The following is a 23455-nucleotide window of genomic DNA, read 5'->3' as shown; positions in this document are numbered from 1 at the left end:
CCGGCACAGCCAGAAGAGGACTGGCCACCCCTCATAGCCTGTTTCCTCTCTAGGTTTCTTCCTAGATTTTGGCCTTTCTAGGGAGTTTTTCCTAGCCACCGTGCTTCTACACCTGCATTGCTTGCTGTTTGGGGTTTTAGGCTGGGTTTCTGTACAGCACTTTGAGATATCAGCTGATGTAAGAAGGGCTATATAAATAAATGTGATTTGATTTGACATATTCAATCTCTCCCTATCCCAGTCTGGTGTCTACACTTGCCTAAATATATCCACCATTGTTCCTGTACCCAAGAACGCAAGGGAAACTGAACTAAATAACTATTGCCCCGTAGCACTCACTTCTGTCATCATAAAGTGCTTTAAGAGGCTAGTTAAGGTTCACCCTAGACCCACTTAAACTTGCTTACTACCCCAATAGACCCACAGACGACGCAATCGCCATCGCACTGCACACTGCCCTATCCCATGTGGACAAGAGGAATACCTATGTAAGAAAGCTGTTCATTGACCATAGCTCAGCATTCAACACCATGGTATCCTCCAAGCTCATCATTAAGTTCGGGGCCCTGGGTCTGAACCCCGCCCTGTGCAACTGGGTCCTGGACTTCCTGACGGGCTGCTATCAGGTGGTGAAAGTAGGAAACAACACCTCCACTTCACTGATCCTCAACACAGGGGCCCCACAAGGGTGTGTGCTCAGCCCCCTCCTGTACTCCCTGTTCACCCATGACTGCGTGGTCACGCACGCCGCCAACTCAATCATCAAGTTTGCAGCCGAAAGTGAGGAAGTGAGGGTACAGTCTGCCCAATGCATCACTTGGGGCAAACTACCTGCCCTCCAGGACACTTACACCTGTCAAGGACAACAACCACCCGAGCCACTGCCTGTTCACCCCGCTATCATCCAGAAGACAAGGTCAGTACAGATGCATCAAAGCTGGGACCGAGAGACTGAAAAACAGCTTCTATCTTAAGGCCATCAGACTGTTAAATAGCCATCACTAGGCAGCTTCCACCCGGTTACGTAACCCTGCACAGAGGCTGCTGTCCTATATACATAGACTTGAAATCACTGGCCTCTTTAATAATGGAACACTAATCACTTTAATAATGTTTACATATTTTTGCTTTACTCATCTCATATGTATATACTGTATTCTATTCTAGTGTATTTTAGTCAATGCCACTCTGACATTGCTCATCCTAATATTTATATATTGCTTAATTCCATTCTATTACTTTTAGGTTTTGTGTGTATTGTTGTGAATTGTTAGATATTTTTATTTTATTTTATTTCACCTTTATTTAACCAGGTAGGCTAGTTGAGATATTACTGCACTGTTGGAGCTAGAAACACAAGCATTCATCTACACCCACAATAACATCTGCTAAACATGTGTATATGAACAATACCATTTGATTTGAACAAAATGTGGAAAAAGTCAAGGGCTGTGAATACTTTCTGAAGGCACTGTAAGTTCTGATTGACATTAAGGGAATGTTCTCTTAACTTTAACACCAAAACATGCCAAAAGGTTCTCATAAGGTTTTTTTGCTAACATAGATATAATATTCCCATAACTAATGGAAAACTGAACACTCAAACATTAGGGGAACATTACGAGTAACATTACAAAAACATTCTCTCTCCCTAGAATTGACTCCACTAGCGTGTTGGATTAAATGCAGAAGACACATTTCAGTGGAATGCATTCAGTTGTACAACTGACTAGGTATCCCCCTTTCCCAAGTCGTTCATTATTTTCCATAGAACACATAGCCCCTTGTTGATTATCGCTTACATATGACTCTCGGGATATGAAGCAGACAGTTGCCAAACGAATGCTGAATAAAATATTTAGCTGGGAGCAGGTTGAGAATAATGAGGAGTTTTTGGGTCACTGTCCTCATTCACTCCTCCAGAGTCGCTCATGTTTCAGAAGCAAATCTTTTTTGATTGTTTTGAGTTCATCTGAAAATCTATGAATGTTTCAGGACTAGACCTACAGTATACAATGCCTTAAGGTCCATCCTGATTCCCTCTATGGAAGGTCTATAAATCTAGCCAGCTTTGTTGATATATTTTGCATTATTTAGGTTTTGCTCTTTGGTGAGGAGATCTTTTATGTAACAATGAAGGAGCATTTTAAAGGCCTCTTGACAGTCTTGTTTTAAAATGCAATATGACAGGGCATGTTTTAAGTGTGAAACAGCTGGCAGAGATATAACATCTGTGGGTATTAAATAGTTCATGACCATATGAATGTCTGAGTGACTGGGGAATATATGTGCATACTGGAAGAAACCACTGAGATTTTAAACCAAGTGCTGCTTTATTTACAAAGTGATGAAATAAATATGCTTTCATTTCTCCAGGTAAATGTGAGAATAATGTCGGCAAAGCAGTTGTAGACGGTATGTCAATGAACGTCGTCGACACTGGACACTTTAAATAACATGGAATCATATGACAAAATATAGCCAGGAATAGATATCTGTTTGCAATAATAATGAACAAGTATTTTACAAAAATCGAGGTAGAGAAAGCACACGCTGCTTCAATGATTACGTTTTACACAGATCAATACAGAGAATGTCAACAGAACAGAGCAGTTGTTGTGATCAACTGAAGTTGAGGCAGAGTTCCTAGAAGTTTTGACCACATCCTGCTATGAAGTAGAGACAGCAGAAGTAGCAATACCTGATGCTTCAGCTGTTGGAGATGAAGACGTTAATGGGTGGACTTATTCCTTGTTGGGTGAACCTCATCAGCATAATTAGTGCCTTTTCCATAATGGTCATGTTGAATAGTTTGATCATCTTTTGTTACAACACAATCAAAACAGTAGGGAAAATCAGTCTGTTTCGAGCAGCCTACTCTACCCGTTTGTGTATGAGGTAAAAACTCAACTCAGCAAAAACATCCCCATAGAGCTCCATAGTTTAAGATCACTTCTACATGTTTTACACTTATGTGCTTACGTATGCTTGGGTGACGTAGTTTAAACCACTGTGCTGCTGAACTACAGATGTAGGATCTTCATTTCAGCCAGTTTGCTACAGCAAGAAAATAATCCAGCAACAGGAAATGTGAATTATTATGTGGATTATAATGAATTACATTTTTTTAGGGGTTGATATATTTTTCATAAGGGGAAACCAAGTCTGGAAATTACAAACTCCAGAAGCATATTTAAACCTCAAATACACTACAAGTTTTAAATGTCCTGCATTGCAGGAAAGCTCTCATGCAACAGGGTGATCAAAGTAGCCCTTTCCTGCAGTCAAATGACCTAGTTGCCTCATGGGTGGAATGTTATTCATAGTTTTCATAATTAAGAAAGATCTTTTTTTTTTAACGACGTGTGTTTCTATGTCAAAGCTTTTGTTATATTTCAGTCTTCTGTGATGTATATAAAGTGTAAATTTAACACATTATCTATATCTGACATGGTACAGGTATCTTCTTTTTTTAAGCCCATAACAATGTGAGTGAGGTGTATAATATTGTTTCAAAGTAGATTTGTTTAAGACTACCAAGAAACACTCGGTGTGACCCTGTTTTAGTCCACTGCAGTAAAAGGTTTTAAGATCCTACATATGTACTGTATGTCAGATTTACTATGCACAACATTCTGCTCCTCCATGGATAATGCATAGCATGTTAGACAGATGCAAGCTTCAATGCACGCTTCAATGAACAATGAATGCCAAATGAAGAGTTTTGTTATCTTAAATAGTGAGGGTTCCTGTGGATTTTGTAAATGGGCATTTCTCAGAGATAAGATGTTTCTAGTTAGTGTACATTCTCAGGCGCTAACCATTAGGCCTACTTGTTGTACCATCTCTCTTTTATCTCTTACCCATTAAATCACTTCAAATCACAGGCTTGTCATATTTGCTACCCTCAGGTGCTTTGTGGTAACATTTGAAAGATTAACTTTTGTTTGTTGGCTTTCATTTGTATTACAATTTATATTCGAAAGTAATATACTATCTTGGCCATGTACTGTGTGTGTGTCCCTTGGGTCTGTGTGTGTGTGTCCCCCTTGGGTCTGTGTGTGTCCCCCTTGGGTCTGTGTGTGTTCCTTGGGTCTGTGTGTGTGTTCCCCTTGGGTCTGTGTGTGTTCCTTGGGTCTGTGTGTGTGTCCCCCTTGGGACTGTGTGTGTGTTCCCCTTGGGACTGTGTGTGTGTTCCCCCCTTGGGTCTGTGTGTGTGTTCCCCTTGGGTCTGTGTGTGTGCCCCCCCCCTTGGGTCTGTGTGTGTGTCCCCCCCTTGGGTCTGTGTGTGTGTCCCCCCCCCTTGGGTCTGTGTCCCCCCCCCCCCCCCCCTTGGGTCTGTGTGTGTGTTCCCCCCTTGGGTCTGTGTGTGTGTTCCCCTTGGGTCTGTGTGTCCCCCCCCCCTTGGGTCTGGGTCTGTGTGTGTGTCCCCCCCCTTGGGTCTGTGTCGTCCCCCCCCCCCCCCCCCTTGGGTCTGTGTGTGTGTCCCCCCCCCCTTGGGTCTGTGTGTGTGTTCCCCCCTTGGGTCATTTGTATTTCAATTTTTCTTTCATTTGTATTACAATTTATATTCGAAAGTAATATACTATCTTGGCCATGTACTGTGTGTGTGTCCCTTGGGTCTGTGTGTGTGTTCCTTGGGTCTGTGTGTGTCCCCCCCTTGGGTCTGTGTGTGTGTTCCCCCCTTGGGTCTGTGTGTGTGTTCCCCCCTTGGGTCTGTGTGTGTACCCCTTGGGTCTGTGTGTGTGTGTCTCTTGGGTCTGTGTGTGTGTACCCCTTGGGTCTGTGTGTGTGTACCCCTTGGGTCTGTGTGTGTGTGTCCCTTGGGTCTGTGTGTGTCCCTTGGATCTGTATGTGTCCCTTGGATCTGTGTGTGTCCCTTGGGTTGACTTTGTAGTTAACTCTTTAATAGCTAAGTGATGTTGGCCAGCAGAGATTAATGTATTCAATTCAATGATTGAATAGAGAAACTGACAGTCAAAGGCATGTCTGGAAATAAAATGACAACGCAAAGGTGCCTTCTGAGGTGTATACTACAAAACAGATTCAATGAGTTAGCCAGCTAACTTTGATAAACAACTAGAAATAACAGATGATTTTCTGGTTCATTAAGAAAGCTAAGCATAGATACATGTATGTGTTTTCAGTTGTTGAGTCAATGAGACAATGGCAATTTCAAGATAATCTTTCTGAAAACGTTCAACATTTTCAGAATATTCAGGCTCATTGATCCTGCTTTGTAGTATACCCCTCTGTTCTGCAGTGTTTTTGTTGGTAAACAGAAAATACTTAACTGCCTCCACAAAATAATAAATTCACATATACCTATACAGACCACTTTCAATTGTTCACCATCATCACCTACTGTACCACAGACAAGTTGAACTGGAAACAGTTATGTAGATACCAATTCCGTGACCTTCACTGGTTTAAGTCAATAGCCACTGGCACCCACTTGCCCAAGCATCAATTTGGCAAATATCCTCATGCAGAAATCTATTCGCAGCCCATGCTTTGAATGACCCAGAATTATCGCCATGGTCCGCATGTCATTTCCCCAGTCAATGCACCATCCACCTGACATTAATATGAAGTCAGGACTGAACTGTAGCATATGCACAAAGCCAGTGTCAACTTAAATAGCCCGTCAAATACGGTCCATGGTTTTGGGTTCCAAAATAGAATGACTGAGTGAGTCACACAGACACAGACCTAAGTAATGGCCTTATCTCTGTGCCTCTGCAGTGGGTTAGAGAGGAAGTAACAGTCAGCCTCTGTCTCTATCTACAATACTACCGGCAGGTCACAGGTCATCCCTCTAAGCCTCCATTATACAACCACAGAAACTGCACTTCCCAGTAGTTTTTGCAATAAGGACGGCATGTAAAATTCCTTGGACGCTTCTGGGGCCCCAAACTCTCCTCATCATCATCCTTGTCCTCTTACTCCTACACCTTGAGGGCCTCATGCACGCCCACGGCGGACAGGCGTCGGTTGATGTTGCGGTAGCGGCATCGTAGCAGGTCCTTGTAGGTGGAGCGCAGATCCCGGTTAAAGAAGGCATAGATGAAGGGGTTCATGAGGGAGTTGGCATAACCCAGCCAGAGGAGGAACCTTTCCAGCCAGATGGGCACGCAGCTGCACTCCACCCCGCAGATGAAGGGCCTAGCTGTGGACAGGATGAAGAAGGGCAGCCAGCAGACAGAGAACACACCGACGATTACCCCCAGCGTGGTGGCCGCCTTCTGCTCCCTTTTGAAGATGGAGATGTTGCGGCGCTCGCGGGACAGCAAACGGGATAGCGCCGCACACTCCTCGGCCACACCTTGCGGCTTCAGGCCCTGCATCCTCAGCGCCTCACTGGCCACTGTCTCCAGCCGCTCCCGCCGGGCAAAGTCGGTGAAGCGGTGCTTGAGACCGCTCTTGCGGGCGGCCCTGAAGATCTTGTAGTACATAAAGAGCATGACGAGCATGGGGATGTAGAAGGCCACAGCCGTAGAGTAGATGGTGTAGCCAAAGTCCTGGCTGATGAGGCACACGCCGCCCGTGTGGACATTCTTGGCCCAGCCACAGAAGGGGGGCAGGGTGATGGAGGCGGACACCAACCACACCCCCAGGATCATCTTGGCCATCAGCTGGCCGTTCTGCCTGGCTGGGTATGTGAGAGGCCGGGTGATTCCCAGATACCTGAGAGAGAAGAAACAAAAACAATTTAGCAAGGTAAACTTTATTATCCCATATGGAAATGCAAGCAGGATAAACATACAAGGCTACATGCCTTCTGCGGCTGGGCCAAGAATGTCCAAACGGGCGGTGTGTGCCTCATCAGCCAGGACTTTGGCTACACCATCTACTCCAATGTAAAGATGGCGCCGGAGAACAAGGCTGATGTTTTACGTATTCCTAACCAATTGTGTTTTTTTGTTTGTTTCTTTGCGTTGTTTGTAACTTATTAACTTATTTTGTACATACTGTTGCTGCTACTGTCTCTTTTGACCGAAAATAGCTTCTGGACATCAGACTTGCGATTACTCACCACGGACTGGCAGAATCCTTTTTTCCTTTAACAAGTCCGACATGAATGATATACCGCTTTCCCGGGAACAGGCCCAGATCCCCGTCATTTGCGTAAAGAGAAGGTAGAGAAAAAGGGGCCATAGAGTGGGCTGCCTTCTGAGAATTCATAGGCGATCGAATAAACCTCCACTTTCTTCCATTCTGCTAGCACACAGCAATCTTTGGAAAATAAATTCGATGACCTACGCGGAAGATTAAATTACCAACGGGACATTCAAAACTGTAATATCTTATGCTTCACGGAGTCGTGGCTGAACGACGACATTATCAACATTCAGCTGGCTGGTTATACGCTGTATCGGCAGGAAAGAACAGCTGCTGCACGATATCTAAGAAAGTCTCAAGGTTTTGCTCGCCTGAGTTAGTGTGGTCTACAGCTTATCATGAGATACTCTATCTACCTAGAGAGTTTTCATCTGTATTTTTCGTAGATGTCTACTTACCACCACAGATTGATGCTGGCACTAAGACAGCACTGAATGAGCTGTATTCTGCCATAAGCAACCAGGAAAACGCTCACCCAGAGACGGCGCTCCTAGTAGCCGGGGACTTTAATGCAGGGAAACTTAAATCTGTCCTACCAAATTTCTATCAGCATTTTAAATGTGCAACCAGAGGGAAAAAACTCTGGACCATCTTTACTTCACACAGAGACGTATACAAAGCTCACCCTCGCCTTCCATTTGGCAAATCTGACCATAATTCTATCCTCCTGATTCCTGCTTACAAGCAAAAATTAAAGCAGGAAGCACCAGTGACTCAATCAATTAAAAAAGTGGTCAGATGAAGCAGATGCTAAGCTACAGGACTGTTTTGCTAGCACAGACTGGAATGTTCCAGGATTCCTCTGATGGCATTGGGGAGTACATTACATCAGTCACTGGCTTCATCAATAAGTGCATCGATGATGTCGTCCTCACAGTAACTGTACGTACATACCCCAACCAAACGCCATGGATTACAGGCAACATCTGCACTGAGCTGAACGCTAGAGCTGCTGGACGCTTATAAGAAATCCCGCTATGCCCTCCGACAAACCATCAAACAGGCAAAGCATCAATACAGGACTAAGATTGAATCGTACTACACCGGCTCTGACGCTGATCAGATGTGGCAGGGCTTGCAAACCATTACAGACTACAAAGGGTAGCACAGCCGAGAGCTGCCCAGTGACACGAGCCTACCAGACGAGCTAAACTATTTCTATGCTCGCTTCGATGCAACAGACACTGAAACATGCATGAGAGCACCAGCTGTTTCGGAAGACTGTGTGATCACGCTCTCCGCAGCCAATGTGGGTAAGACCTTAAAACAGGTCAACATTCACCAGGCCGCAGTGCCAGACGAATTACCAGGACGTGTACTGCAAGCATGCGTTGACAAACTGGCAAGTGTCTTCACTGACATTTTCAACCTCTCCCTGTCCGCAATACCAATATGTTTTAAGCAGACCACCATAGTCCCTGTGCCCAATAACACTAAAGTAACCTGCCTAAATGACTACCGACTCGTAGCACTCACATCTGTAGCCATAAAGTGCTTTGAAAGGCTGGTCATGGCTCACATTAACATCATTATCCCAGAAACCCTAGACCCACTCCAATTTGCATACCGCCCTAACAGATCTACAGATGATGCCATCTCTATTGCACTCTACACTGTCCTTTCCCACCTGGACAAAAGGAACACCTATGTGAGAATGCTATTCATTGACTACAGCTCAGTGTTCAACACCACAGTGCCCTCGAAGCTCATCAATAAGCTAAGGACCCTGGGACTAAACACGTCCCTCTGCAACTGGATTCTGGACTTCCTGACGGGCCGCCCCCAGGTGGTAAGGGTAGGTAACAACACATCCGCCAAGTTAATTCTCAACACAGGGGCCCCTCAGGCGTGCGTGCTCAGTCACCTCCTGTACTTCCTGTTCACACATGACTGCACGGCCAGACACGACTCCAACACCATTTAAGTTTGTTGTGTCATTGAATGACACAACAGTGGTAGGCCTGATCACTGACAACGACGAGACAGCCTATAGGGAGGAGGTCAGAGACCTGTCCGTATGGTTCCAGGACAACAACCTCTCCCTCAACGTGATCAAGACAATGGAGATGATTGTGGACTACAGGAAAAAGAGGACTGAGCACGCCCCCATTCTCATCAACGTGGCTGTAGCAGAGCAGGTTGAGAGCTTCAAGTTCCTTGGTGTCCACATCACCAACAAACTAACATGGTCCAAGCACACCAAGAGAGTCGTGACGGGGGCACGACAAAACCTATTCCCCCTCAGGAGACTGAAAAGATTTGGCATGGGTCATCAGATCCTCAAAAGGTTCTACAGCTGCACCATCGAGAGCATCCTGACTGGTTGCATCACTGCCTGGTATGGCAACTGCTCGGCCTCCGACCGCAAGGCACTACAGAGGTCGATCGATTAATCGGAATGGCCGATTTCAAGTTTTCATAACAATCGGAAATCTGTATTTTTGGGCACCGATTTGGCACATTTTTTTTTTTTTTTTTTTTTTTTACACCTTTATTTAATCTTTATTTAACTAGGCAAGTCAGTTAAGAACACATTCTTATTTTCAATGACGGCCCTAAACGAGGCAGAACGACAGATTTTTAACCTTGTCAGCTCGGGGGATCCAATCTTGCATTGATTACATTGCACTCCACGAGGAGCCTGCCTGTTAGCGAATGCAGTAAGCTAAGGTAAGTTGCTAGCTAGCATTAAACTTATCTTATAAAAAACAATCAATCAATGACTGTCATTGCTCCAATGTGTACTTAACCATAAACATCAATGCCTTTCTTAAAATCAATACACAAGTATATATTTTTAAACCTACATATTTAGCTAAAAAGAAATCCAGGTTAGCAGGCAATATTAACCAGGTGAAATTGTGTAATTTCTCTTGCGTTCATTGCACGCAGCCAGGTTATATGCAACAGTTTGGGCCGCCTGGCTCTTTGCGAACTAATTTGCCAGAACTTTACGTAATTATGACAACATTGACGGTTGTGCAATGTGACAGGAATATTTAGACTCATGGATGCCACCCGTTAGATAAAATACGGAACGGAATAAACGTTTTGTTTTCGAGGTGATAGTTTCCGGATTAGTCAAAGGTATATGGTTTAGAGAGAAATAGTTGACGCGTTATAATTCCTGTAATAACTCGCTGAATGTGAAAGGGGTTCCTTCATTATTTTACCGTTCATGTCTTCCATAGAGAATGTCTTGATCTACTTCAAATAAGGTCTGTGTTTCGTGCAGGCTTAAACCGCCTCGACGTTTTGATACCAGTGTAAATCTCACTAGGATAAGGTAACGTTTGTCAACATATCTTCATAAATCCACTCTACAATTTTTTTTTTTATCTTCGCTTATATTTAGCCAATATTGATCAGAGTTACCTTGTCCTATGGACATCTACACAGTTATAAAATTGCCACGGTGATGTAAGCCTACACGAAACACAGACCTTATTTTAAGTTTTTTATTTATTTATTTCACCTTTATTTAACCAGGTAGGCAAATTGAGAACACGTTCTCATTTACAATTGCGACCTGGCCAAGATAAAGCAAAGCAGTTCGACACATACAACAACACATAGTTACACATGGAATAAAACAAACATACAGTCAATAATACAGTGAAAAATAAGTCTATATACAATATGAGCAAGTGAGGTGAGATAAGGGAGGTGAAGGCAAACAAAATATATTTATAAATAAATAAAAATATAAAAAGGCCATGGTGGCGAAGTAAATACAATATAGCAAGTAAAAAATAACACTGGAATGGTTGGTTTGCAGTGGAAGAAGGTGCAAAGTAGAGATAGAAATAATGGGGTGCAAAGGAGCAAAATAAATAAATACAGTAGGTAAAGAGGTAGTTGTTTGGGCTAAATTATAGATGGGCTATGTACAGGTTCAGTAATCTATGAGCTGCTCTGACAGCTGGTGCTTAAAGCTAGTGAGGGAGATAAGTGTTTCCAGTTTCAGAGATTTTTGTAGTTCGTTCCAGTCATTGGCAGCAGAGAACTGGAAGGAGAGGCGGCCAAAGGAAGAATTGGTTTTGGGGGTGATCAGAGAGATATACCTGCTGGAGCGCGTGCTACGGGTGGGCGTTGCTATGGTGACCAGCGAGCTGAGATAAGGGGGGACTTTACCTAGCAGGGTCTTGTAGATGACCTGGAGCCAGTGGGTTTGGCGACGAGTGTGAAGCGAGGGCCAGCCAACGAGAGCGTACAGGTCGCAGTGGTGGGTAGTATATGGGGCTTTGGTGACAAAACGGATGGCACTGTGATAGACTGCATCCAATTTATTGAGTAGGGTTTTGGAGGCTATTTTGTAAATGACATCACCGAAGTCGAGGATTGGTAGGATTGTGAATCTAAAAATATCCTATGGAATAAATGAAGGAACCGCTTTTCAGATTTTGCTAGGTGTCATGGGAATTATGACTCGCACTTTGGTTGTCAAATCTTACCATGCCCATTATTAAAATAGGATTTCCTGCATATAGAAATTCAAGTTTTTGTTTTCAACATTCATCACAGGTAACTTAAACTCTATTTTTATTCAAACAGTTGAGAGTATTTGTCTCCTAAGCAGACTCTTCAGTATCATTGTCACTTCAGAGCTGTGTGCGTGTGTATTTATGTATTATATTAAGTTAAAATAAAAGTGTTCATTGAGTATTGTTGCAATTGTCATTATTACAAAAATGTGTGTGTGTGTATGATATATAAATATATATATATATTTGTAAAAAAAAATTTTTTTTTAAATAAATCGTCCGATTAATCGGTATCGGCTTTTTTCGTCCTCCAATAATCGGTATCGGCATTGAAAAATCATAATCGGTCGACCTCTACTACAGAGGGTAGTGCGAATGGCCCAGTCCATCACTGGGGCCAAGCTTCCTGCCATCCAGGACCACTATACCAGGCGGTGTCAGAGGAAAGCCCTAAAAACTGTCAAAGACTCCAGCCACCCTAATCATAGACTGTTCTCTCTGCTTCCGCACAGCAAGCGGTACCGGAGAGCCAAGTCTAGGTCCAAGAGGCTTCTAAACCGCTTCTACCCCCAAGCCATAAGAATCCTGAACATCTAATAAAATGGCCACCCAGACTATTTGCATTGCCGCCCCCCCCCCCCCCCCCCTATTTTACATCACTGTTACTCTCTGTTGTTATCATCTATGTGTAGTCACTTTAATAACTCTACCTACATGTACATATTACCTCAACTAACCGGTGCCCCCGCACATTGACTCTGTACCTGTACCCCCCGTATATAATTTTGTTATTTTACTGCTGCTCTTTAAATTACTTGTTACTTTTATTTATTATTCCTATCCGTATTTTTTTTAAACTGCATTGTTGGTTAGGGGCTCATACAGTGCCTTGCAAAAGTATTCATCCCCCTTGGCATTTTTCAAAATTTGTTGCTTTACAACTTGTAATTTAAATAGATTTTTATTTGGATTTCATGTAATGGACATAGACAAAATAGTCAAAAAATGCAAAAAAATAAAAAATGCAAAAGTGGTGCGTGCATATGTATTCAACCCCTTTGCTATGGAGCTCCTAAATAAGATCTGGTGCAACCAATTACCTTCAGAAGTCACATAATTAGTTAAATAAAGTCCACCTGTGTGCAATCTAAGTGTCACGTGATCTGTCAAATGATCTCAGTATATATACACCTGTTCTGAAAGGTCCCAGAGTCTGAAACACCACTAAGCAAGGGGCACCACCAAACAAGTGGCACGATGAAGACCAAGGAGCTCTCCAAACAGGTCAGGGACAAAGTTGTGGAGAAGTACAGATCAGGGTTGGTTTATAAAAAAATATCAGAAACTTTGAACATCCCACGGAGCACCATTAAATCCATTATACAAAAATTGTAAGAATATGGCACCACAACAAACCTGCCAAGAGAGGGCCTCCCACCAAAACTCACGGACCAGGCAAGGAGGGCATTAATCAGAGGCAACAAAGAGACCAAAGATAACCCTGAAGGAGCTACAAAGCTCCACAGCAGAGATTGGAGTATCTGTCCATAGGACCACTTTAAGCTGTACACTCCACAGAGCTGGGCTTTACGGAAAAGTGGCCAGAAAAAAGCCATTGCTTAAAGAAAAAAAATAAGCAAACACGTTTGATGTTTGCCAAAAGGCATGTGAGAGATTCCCCAAACGTATGAAAGAAGGTACTCTGGTCAGATGAGACTAAAATGTAGCTTTTTGGCCATCAAGGAAAACGTTATGTCTGGCACAAACCCAACACCTCTCATCACCCCGAGAACACAATCCCCACAGTGAAGCATGGTGGTGACAGCATCATGCTGTGGGGATGTTTTTCATCGGCAGGGACTGGGAAACTGGTCAGAATTGAAGGATGGTGCTAAATACAGGGAAATTCTTGAGGGAAAACTGTATCAGTCTTCCAGAGATTTGAGACTGGGACGGATGTTCGCCTTCCAACAGGACAATGACCCTAAGCATACTGCTAAAGCAACACTCGAGTGGTTTAACTTCTTATGGCTGCAGGGGCAGTATTGAGAAGCTTGGATGAAAGGTGCACAGAGGTGCCCAGAGTAAACAGCCTGCTCCTCAGTCATAGTTGCTAATATTTGCATAGTATTATTAGTATTGGATAGAAAACACTCTGAAGTTTCTAAAACTGTTTGAATTATGTCTGTGAGTATAACAGAACTCATATGACAGGCAAAAACCTGAGAAGTTCCACTTCCTGTTTGGATTTTTTCTGGGGGTGGCAGATTTTCAACCAAGCTCTCATTGAAATTACAGCGAGATATGGATGAGTTTTCACTTCCTACGGCTTCCACTAGATGTCAACAGTCAATGACTCTAATGTGAAGGGGGGCCGAAGGAGACAGGAATTAGTCACCACTGCCACGAGCTGTCCATGCTTTGACCACGCGCATTCACGTGATAGGCAGCTCCGTTCCATCGCTCAACTGAAGTCAATCTAATTCTCCGGTTGGAACGTTATTCAAGATGTATGTTAACAACATTCTAAAGATTGATTCAGTACATCGTTTGACATGTTTCTACTGACTGTTACGGAACTTTTGGACATTTTGTCACGTTATAGTGGACGCGCTTTGTGACTTTGGAATTGTTTACCAAACGGGCTAACCAAAGTAGTTAATTGGACATAAATAACGGACATTATCGAACAAATCAAGCATTTATTGTGGACCTGGGATTCCTAGGACTGCATTCTGATGAAGTTCATCAAAGGTAAGGAAACATTTATCATGTATTTTCTGGTTTCTGTTGACTCCAAAATGGCGGCTAATTTTATTATATTTCTGAGCGTCGTCTCAGATTATTGCATGGGTTGCTTTTTCCGTAAAGTTTTTTTGAAATCTGACACAGGGTTGCATTAAGGAGAGGTATATCTATAATTCCATGTGTATAACTTGTATTATCTTCTACATTTATGATGAGTATTTCTGTTGCAACGATGTGGCTATGCAAATTCACTTGATGTTTTTGGAACTAGTGAATGTAACGCGCCAATGTAAACTCAGATTTTTTGATATAAATATGAACTTTATCAAACAAAACATGCATGTATTGTGTAACATGAAGTCCTATGAGTGTCATCTGATGAAGATAATCAAAGGTTATTTTATCTCTTTCTGCTTTTTGTGACTGCTATATTTCGCTGGAAAAATGGCTGTGCTTATTGTGGTTTGGTGGTGACCTAACATAATCGTTTGTAGTGCTGTCGCTGAAAAGCATATTTGAAATCGGACACTTTGGTGGGGTAAACAACAAGATTACCTTTAAAATGGTATAAGATACATGTATGTTTGAGGAATTTTAATTCTGAGATTTCTGTTTGAATTTGGCGCCCTGCACTTTCACTGGCTGTTGTCAAATCGATCCCGGTAGCGGGATTGCAGCCATATGAAGTTTAAGGGGAAACATTTAAATGTATTGTAATGGCCTAGTCAACGCCCAGACCTCAATCCAATTGAGAATCTGTGGTATGACTTAAAGATTGCTGTACACCAGCGGAACCCATCCAGCTTGAAGGAGCTGGAGCAGTTTGCATTGAAGAATGGGCAAAAATCCCAGTGACTAGATGTGCCAAGCTTATAGAGAGACATACCCCAAGAGACTTGCAGCTGTAATTGCTGCAAAAGGTGGCTCGACAAAGTATTGACTTTAGGGGGGGTAAATAGTTGTGAACGTTCAAGTTCTTTTTTTGGGGTCTTATTTCTTGTTTGTTTCACAATAAAACATATTTTGCATCTTCAAAGTGGTAGGCATGTTGTGTTAATAAAATGATACAAACCCCCCAAAAATCTATTTTAATTCCAGGTTGTAAGGAAACAAAATAGGACAAATGCAAAGGGGGGTGAATACTTTCGCCAGCCACTATCTTGCATCTAATCAAATGTGTAAGCATTTCACTGTAATGTTCACCTGTTGTATCCGGCGCATGTGACTAATAACGTTTGATTTGATTTGACAATACAAAACATAGAGACACTGGGGCAGCAAGATCAGGAAAACACTACAGCACTCCGAGCTAGAACATAACGTTCTGAGAACCATATGTTGTTTAGAGCTTGGCGAGAGCGTTCAGTAGATGTCCTATGGTTATTTTGCATACAACATTCCCAACCCTTTCTGGGAATGGTGCAAGATAGGTATTAAAGGAACTTGACAAAACATTTGTATTTTCTTTATTTTTATTACTTTAACTGAATGTTTTCTAAAAGTTCTAACATGGTTACATTTAATACTTTTTTTTGGTAATGGATGTTTCAACTGGTTTGACATTGGGAACAACATTGGGAAAACCGTTCTTTCAGTACTTCAGCATAACATTTCCTACAGGTTTCCTCATGGTTCTATTGAAAGTAATGTTCTCAAATAGTTCAGAGAACGTTAAGAAATAACGTTCTTCTACAGAACATTCCACACGCGTTCCCATGTAATTCTATTTAATGCCATATTTTTATAACATTCTGGGAGCATAAAAAAATGGTGTGACTTAGATGTTCTCAGACCGTTCAAAGAATGTATGTATCTCTTATGTCAGTCCTTGGCAATATTCCGGGAATGTAAAAAATAATCTACACATTAACATCAATTAGCTCTAAATTCCATTCTCAGAACATGAAGAAAACTTTACATACAAAAATAGAAGAAAATGTAAGTAACTTTCACAGAACGTTCTAAAAATGTACATTCCGTTCTCTTATTGACTGGGTGATAGCAATCTGAGAGTTTTTCCAGGATCAGACTGGTAGGTTGGTGTATGTGTCTTGCCTTGGATACACAACAACAGTCATGCCACCACTCCACTCCACTCACTCCCCCATCCCAACTCTTACTAATGCATTAATAACCATCTCAGTCTCAAACTCTCTTTCTCTGTCAGTCCCAGGGCACTTACACCGCTGTGGTAAGACTGAATGGGTAACTAAATTCAGTGCATTCTCGGAAAGTATTCAGAGCCCTTGACTTTTTCCACATTTTATTCTAAAATTTATTGAATAGTTTTTTTTCCTCTCTCATCAATCTACACACAATACCCCATAATGACAAAGGTAAAACAGGTTGTTTATTTTTTTAATGCAAATGTATTAAAAAATAAAAACAAAAACCCCTATTTACATAAATATTCAGACCCTTTGCTATGAGACTCGAAATTGAACTCAGGTGCATCATATTTCCATTGATCATCATTCAACAACTTGATTGGAGTCCACCTGTGGTAAATTGAATTGATTGGACATGATTTAGAAAAGCACACACCGGTCTATATAAGGTCCAACAGTTGACAGTGCATGTCAGAGCAAAAACTAAGCCATGAAGTTGAAGGAATTGTCCGTAGAGCTCCGAGACAGGATTGTGTCGAGGCACAGATCTGAGCAAGGGTAGCAAAAAACGTCTGCAGCATTGAAGGTCCCCAAGAACACAGTGGCCTCCATCATTCTTAAATAGAAGTAGTTAGGAACCACCAATACTCTTCCTAGAGCTGGCTGCCTAGCCAAACTGAAGAATCGGGGGATAAGAGCCTTGGTCAAGGAGGTGACCAAGAACCTTCCAGAAGGACAACCATCTCTGCAGCACTCCACCAATCACTCCACGGAATCCACTCCTTAGTAAAAGGCACAACAGCCCGCCAGCTTGGTGTTTGCCAAAAGGCACCTAAAGAACTCTGTCCATGAGAAACAAGATGATCTGGTCTGAAACATCTGTGCTAGCTGGGTAGTATATCTATCCAGTAATACCCTGGCCTACAACATGTATCCATTTGACATGGCCTACCCACATATGTACAGTGCATTCAAAAAGTATTCAGACCCCTTGACTTCTTCAACATTTTATTACGTGACAGCCTTATTCTAAAGTGGATTAAATGTTTTTCCCCTCATCAATCTACACATAATACCTCATGATGACAGAGCGAAAACAAGTTTATACACATTTTTGAAAATGTATTCAAAGTCAAAAATGGAAAAATCACATTTACCAACCTAGAATTCAGTACTTTGTTGAAGCAACTTTGGCAGCAATTACACCCTCGAGTCTTCTTGGGTTTGACGCTACAAGCTTGGAACACCTGTATTTGAGGAGTTTCTCCCATTCATCTCTGCAGATCCTCTCAAGCTCTGTCAGCTTGGATGGGAGCGTCGCTGCAAAACTTGCAGACGTGTCTGCTGTGCGTTTTGTTGCTGTGCGTTTTGCTGTTTTGCTGTGCGTTTTGCTGCCAACTTTACTTTGCTAGCTGCCAACTTTACGTTTTGTTTTTGTTTTTAAGTATCGTTTATATTTTTAGTTTTTCCATCGCAACTTTTTTTTCCCCCTCATTCAACCTTTTCACTCCGGACGCTTTATCTGGACATGGTTCGTCAGCACCTTCAACAGCCGAAGCTAAGTAGTAACATTAACATGATGTCTTCTAATTGCAGTCGCTGTACTCATAATATACAGGAGAACGATCGCCTTACGGCGAGAATAGCTGTGCTGCAAGCCCAGCTTCAGACGCAATCGTTAGGCAAGGGTAATTTCAGTGTAGGAAAGGAAGAAACAGCGTCTGTGCCACCAGTAAGTACAGATAGTAACGTTAGTATAAACCCCCCCCCGCACAGTCCCCGCAGCCGGACAACTTTCTCATGGCTTCTGGAGGGAAATGCTGTAGGAATGCTCAACTGGTGTCGCTCATTCAGCCGACAGAAACTTTCAACCGGTTTTCCCCATTATGTAGCGAGTCGGAGTCTGAGGCTGAGTCTTCTCTCGTCTCTACTCCTCCCGCTACGGGGTCTGAGACGCCGAAGGCTCCAACCATTAGCTCTGACAAATTGAAAACCCTAGTCATTGGCGACTCCATTACCCGCAGTATTAGACTTAAAACGAATCACCCAGCGATCATACACTGTTTACCAGGGGGCAGGGCTACCGACGTTAAGGCTAATCTAAAGATGGTGCTGGCTAAAGCTAAATCTGGCAAGTGTAGAGAGTATAGAGATATTGTTATCCACGTCGGCACCAACGATGTTAGTATGAAACAGTCAGAGGTCACCAAGTGCAACATAGCTTCAGCGTGTAAATCAGCTAGAAAGATGTGTCGGCATCGAGTAATTGTCTCTGGCCCTCTCCCAGTTAGGGGGAGTGATGAGCTCTACAGCAGAGTCTCAGCACTCAATCGCTGGTTGAAAACTGTTTTCTGCCCCTCCCAAAAGATAGAATTTGTAGATAATTGGCCCTCTTTCTGGGACTCACCCACAAACAGGACCAAGCCTGACCTGCTGAGGAGTGACGGACCTCATCCTAGCTGGAGGGGTGCTCTCATCTTATCTACCAACATAGATAGGGCTCTAACTCCTTTAGCCCCACAATGAAATAGGGTGCAGGCCAGGCAGCAGGCTGTTAGCCAACCTGCCAGCTTAGTGGAGTCTGCCAATAGCACAGTCAGTGTAGTCAGCTCAGCCATACCCATACCCATTGAGACAGTGTCTGTGCCTCGACCTAGGTTGGGCAAAACTAAACATGGCGGTGTTCGCCTTAGCAATCTTATTAGGATAAAGACCTCCTCCATTCCTGCCATTATTGAAAGAGATCATGATACCTCACATCTCAAAATAGGGTTACTTAATGTTAGATCCCTCACTTCAAAGGCAGTCATAGTCAATGAACTAATCACTGATCATAATCTTGATGTGATTGGCCTGACTGAAACATGGCTTAAGCCTGATGAATTTACTGTGTTAAATGAGGCCTCACCTCCTGGTTACACTAGTGACCATATCCCCCGTGCATCCCGCAAAGGCGGAGGTGTTGCTAACATTTATGATAGCAAATTTCAATTTACAAAAAAAAAAAATGACGTTTTCGTCTTTTGAGCTTCTAGTCATGAAATCTATGCAGCCTACTCAATCACTTTTTATAGCTACTGTTTACAGGCCTCCTGGGCCATATACAGCGTTCCTCTCTGAGTTCCCTGAATTCCTATCAGACCTTGTAGTCATAGCAGATCATATTCTAATTTTTGGTGATTTTAATATTCATATGGAGAAGTCCACAGACCCACTCCAAAAGTCTTTCGGAGCCATCATCGAATCAGTGGGTTTTGTCCAACATGTCTCTGGACCTACTCACTGCCACAGTCATACTCTGGACCTAGTTTAGTCCCATGGAATAAATGTTGTAGATTTTAATGTTTTCCCACATAATCCTGGACTATCGGACCACCATTTTATTACGTTTGCAATCGCAACAAATAATCTGCTCAGACCCCAACCAAGGAGTATCAAAAGTCGTGCTATAAATTCTCAGACAACACAAAAATTCCTTGATGCCCTTCCAGACTCCTTCTGCCTACCAAAGGACGTCGGAGGACAAAAATCAGTTAACCACTTAACTGAGGAACTCAATTTAACCTTGTGCAATACCCTAGATGCAGTTGCACCCCTAAAAACGAAAAACATTTGTCATAAGAAACTAGCTCCCTGGTATACAGAAAATACCCGAGCTTTGAAGCAAGCTTCCAGGAAATTGGAACGGAAATGGCGCCACACCAAACTGGAAGTCTTACGACTAGCTTGGAAAGACAGTACCGTGCAGTACCGAAGAGCCCTCACTACTGCTCGATCATCCTACTTTTCCAACTTAATCGAGGAAAATAAGAACAATCCAAAATTTCTTTTTGATACTGTTGCAAAGCTAACTAAAAAGCAGCATTCCCCAAGAGAGGATGGCTTTCACTTCAGCAGTAATAAATTCATGAACTTCTTTGAGGAAAAGATCATGACCATTAGAAAGCAAATTACGGACTCCTCTTTGAATCTGCGTATTCCTCCAGGGCTTAGCTGTCCTGGATCTGCACAGCTCTGCCAAGGCCTGGGATCGGGAGAGACACTTAAGAGTTTTAGTACTATATCTCTTGACACAATGATGAAAATAATCATGGCCTCTAAACCTTCGAGCTGCATACTGGATCCTATTCCTACTAAACTGCTGAAAGAGCTGCTTCCTGTGCTTGGCCCTCCTATGTTGAACATAATAAACAGCTCTCTATCCACCGGATGTGTACCAAACTCACTAAAAGTGGCAGTGATAAAGCCTCTCTTGAAAAAGCCAAACCTTGACCCGGAAAATATAAAAAACTATCGGTCTATATCGAATCTTCCATTCCTCTCAAAAATTGTAGAAAAAGCTGTTGAAGAGCAACTCACTGCCTTTCTGAGGACAAACAATGTATACGAAATGCTTCAGTCTGGTTTTAGACCCCATCATAGCACTGAGACTGCACTTGTGAAGGTGGTAAATGACCTTTTGGTGGCGTCAGACCGAGGCTCTGCATCTGTCCTCGTGCTACTAGACCTTAGTGCTGCCTTTGACACCATCGATCACCACATTCTTTTGGAGAGACTGGAAACCCAAATTGGTCTACAGGGACCAGTTCTGGCCTGGTTTAGATCTTACCTGTCGGAAAGATATCAGTTTGTCTCTGTGAATGGTTTGTCCTCTGACAAATCAACTGTGCATTTCGGTGTTCCTCAAGGTTCCGTTTTAGGACCACTATTGTTTTCACTATATATTTTACCTCTTGGGGATGTTATTCGAAAACATAATGTTAACTTTCACTGCTATGCAGATGACACACATCTGTACATTTCAATGAAACATGGTGAAGCCCCAAAATTGCCCTCACTAGAAGCCTGTGTTTCAGACATAAGGAAGTGGATGGCTTAAAACGTTCTACTTTTAAACTCGGACAAAACAGAGATGCTTGTTCTAGGTCCCAAGAAACAAAGAGATCTTCTGTTAAATCTGACAATTCATCTTGATGGTTGTAAAGTCGTCTCAAATAAAACTGTGAAGGACCTCGGCGTTACTCTTGACCCTGATCTCTCTTTTGACGAACATATCAAGACTGTTTCAAGGACAGCTTTTTTCCATCTACGTAACATTGCAAAAATCAGAAATTTTCTGTCCAAAAATGATGCAGAAAAATTTATCCATGCATTTGTTACTTCTAGGTTAGACTACTGCAATGCTCTACTTTCCGGCTCCCCGGATAAAGCACTAAATAAACTTCAGTTAGTGCTAAATACGGCTGCTAGAATCCTGACTAGAACCAAGAAATTTGATCATATTACTCCATTGCTAGCTTCCCTACACTGGCTTCCTGTTAAGGCAAGGGCTGATTTCAAGGTTTTACTGTTAACCTATAAAGCGTTACATGGGCTTGCTCCTACCTATCTTTCCGAGTTGGTCCTGCCGTACATACCAATACGTACGCTACGGTCACAAGACGCAGGCCTCCTAATTGTCCCTAGAATTTCTAAGCAAACAGCGGGAGGCAGGGCTTTCTCCTATAGATCTCCATTTTTATGGAACAGTCTGCCTACCCATGTGAGAGACGCAGACTCGGTCTCAACCTTTAAGTCTTTACTGAAGACTTATCTCTTCAGTAGGTCATATGATTGAGTGTAGTATGACCCAGGAGTGTGAAGGTGAACGGAAAGGCTCTGGAGCAACGAACCGCCCTTGCTGTCTCTGCCTGGCCGGTTCCCCTCTCTCCACTGGGATTCTCTGCCTCTAACCCTGTTACAGGGGCTGAGTCACTGGCTTACTGGTGCACTTTCATGCCGTCCCTGGGAGGGGTGCGTCACTTGAGTGGGTTGAGTTACTGACGTGATCTTCCTGTTTGGGTTGGCGCCCCCCCTTGGTTTGTGCTGTGGTGGAGATCTTTGTTGGCTATACTCGGCCTTGTCTCAGGATTATAAGTTGGTGGTTGAAGATATCCCTCCAGTGGTGCGGGGGCTGTGCTTTGGAAAAGTGGGTGGGGTTATATCCATCCTATTTGGCCCTGTCCGGGGGTATCTTCGGATGGGGCCACAGTGTCTCCTGACCGCTCCTGTCTCAGCCTCCAGTATTTATGCTGCAGTAGTTTGTGTCGGGGGGCTAGGGTCAGTTGGTTATACCTGGAGTACTTCTCCTGTCTTATCCAGTGTCCTGTGTGAATTTAAGTATGCTTTCTCTAATTCTCTCGTTCTCTCTTTCTTTCTCTCTCTCTGAGAACCTGAGCCCTAGGACCATACGTCAGGACTACCGGGCATGACGACTCCCTGCTGCCCCCAGTCCGCCTGGCCTTGCTGCTATTCCAGTTTCAACGGTTCTGCCTGCGGTTACGGAACCCCTACCTGTCCCAGACCTGCTGTTTTCAACTCTTAATGATCGGCTATGAAAAGCCAACAGATTTATTCCTGATTATTATTTGACCATGCTTGTCATTTATGAACATTTTGAAAATCTTGGCTCTCTCTAATTTTCTCCTTCTCTCTTTCTTTCTCTCGGAGGACCTGAGCCCTGGGAGCATACGTCGGGACTGCCGGGCGTGGTGGCTCCTTGCTGTCCCCAGTCCGCCTGGCCTTGCTGCTGTTCTGCCTGCGGTTATGGAACCGCCACCTGTCCCAGACCTGTTGTTTTTCAACTCTTAATGATCGGCTATGAAAAGCCAACTGAAAATTATTCATGTTTATTATTTGACCATGCTTGTCACTTATGAACATTTTCGAACATCTTGGCATAGTTCTGTTATAATCTCCACCCGGCACAGCCAGAAGAGGACTGGCCACCCCTCATAGCCTGGTTCCTCTCTAGGTTTCTTCCTAGGTTTTGGCCTTTCTAGGGAGTTTTTCCTAGCCACCGTGCTTCTACACCTGCATTCTAGCTGTTTGGGGTTTTAGGCTGGGTCTCTGTACAGCACTTCGAGACATTAGCTGATGTACGAAGAGCTATATAAAATAAACTTGATTGATTGATTGATTGAAACTATTTTCAGGTCTCTTCAAAGATATTAG

The 23455-nt window shown here is 43.1% G+C and overlaps 1 protein-coding gene across 1 annotated transcript in view; it reads right to left on the bottom strand.

The window, feature by feature from the left end:
• Nucleotides 1-4493: 4493 nt before the first annotated feature.
• Nucleotides 4494-23455, bottom strand: part of LOC129826510 (5-hydroxytryptamine receptor 7-like) — a 93242-nt gene continuing 74280 nt past the window's right edge. Inside the window, exon 2 of the mRNA XM_055887319.1 lies at nt 4494-6687. Coding sequence (XP_055743294.1) covers nt 5949-6687 — 739 coding nt within the window. The 3' untranslated portion in view covers nt 4494-5948. The remainder of the gene's footprint in view (nt 6688-23455) is intronic.

Source organism: Salvelinus fontinalis, chromosome 28, assembly GCF_029448725.1.
Source record: "Salvelinus fontinalis isolate EN_2023a chromosome 28, ASM2944872v1, whole genome shotgun sequence".
Lineage (NCBI taxonomy): Eukaryota > Metazoa > Chordata > Actinopteri > Salmoniformes > Salmonidae > Salvelinus > Salvelinus fontinalis.
This window is presented reverse-complemented; position numbering and strand designations above follow the sequence as displayed.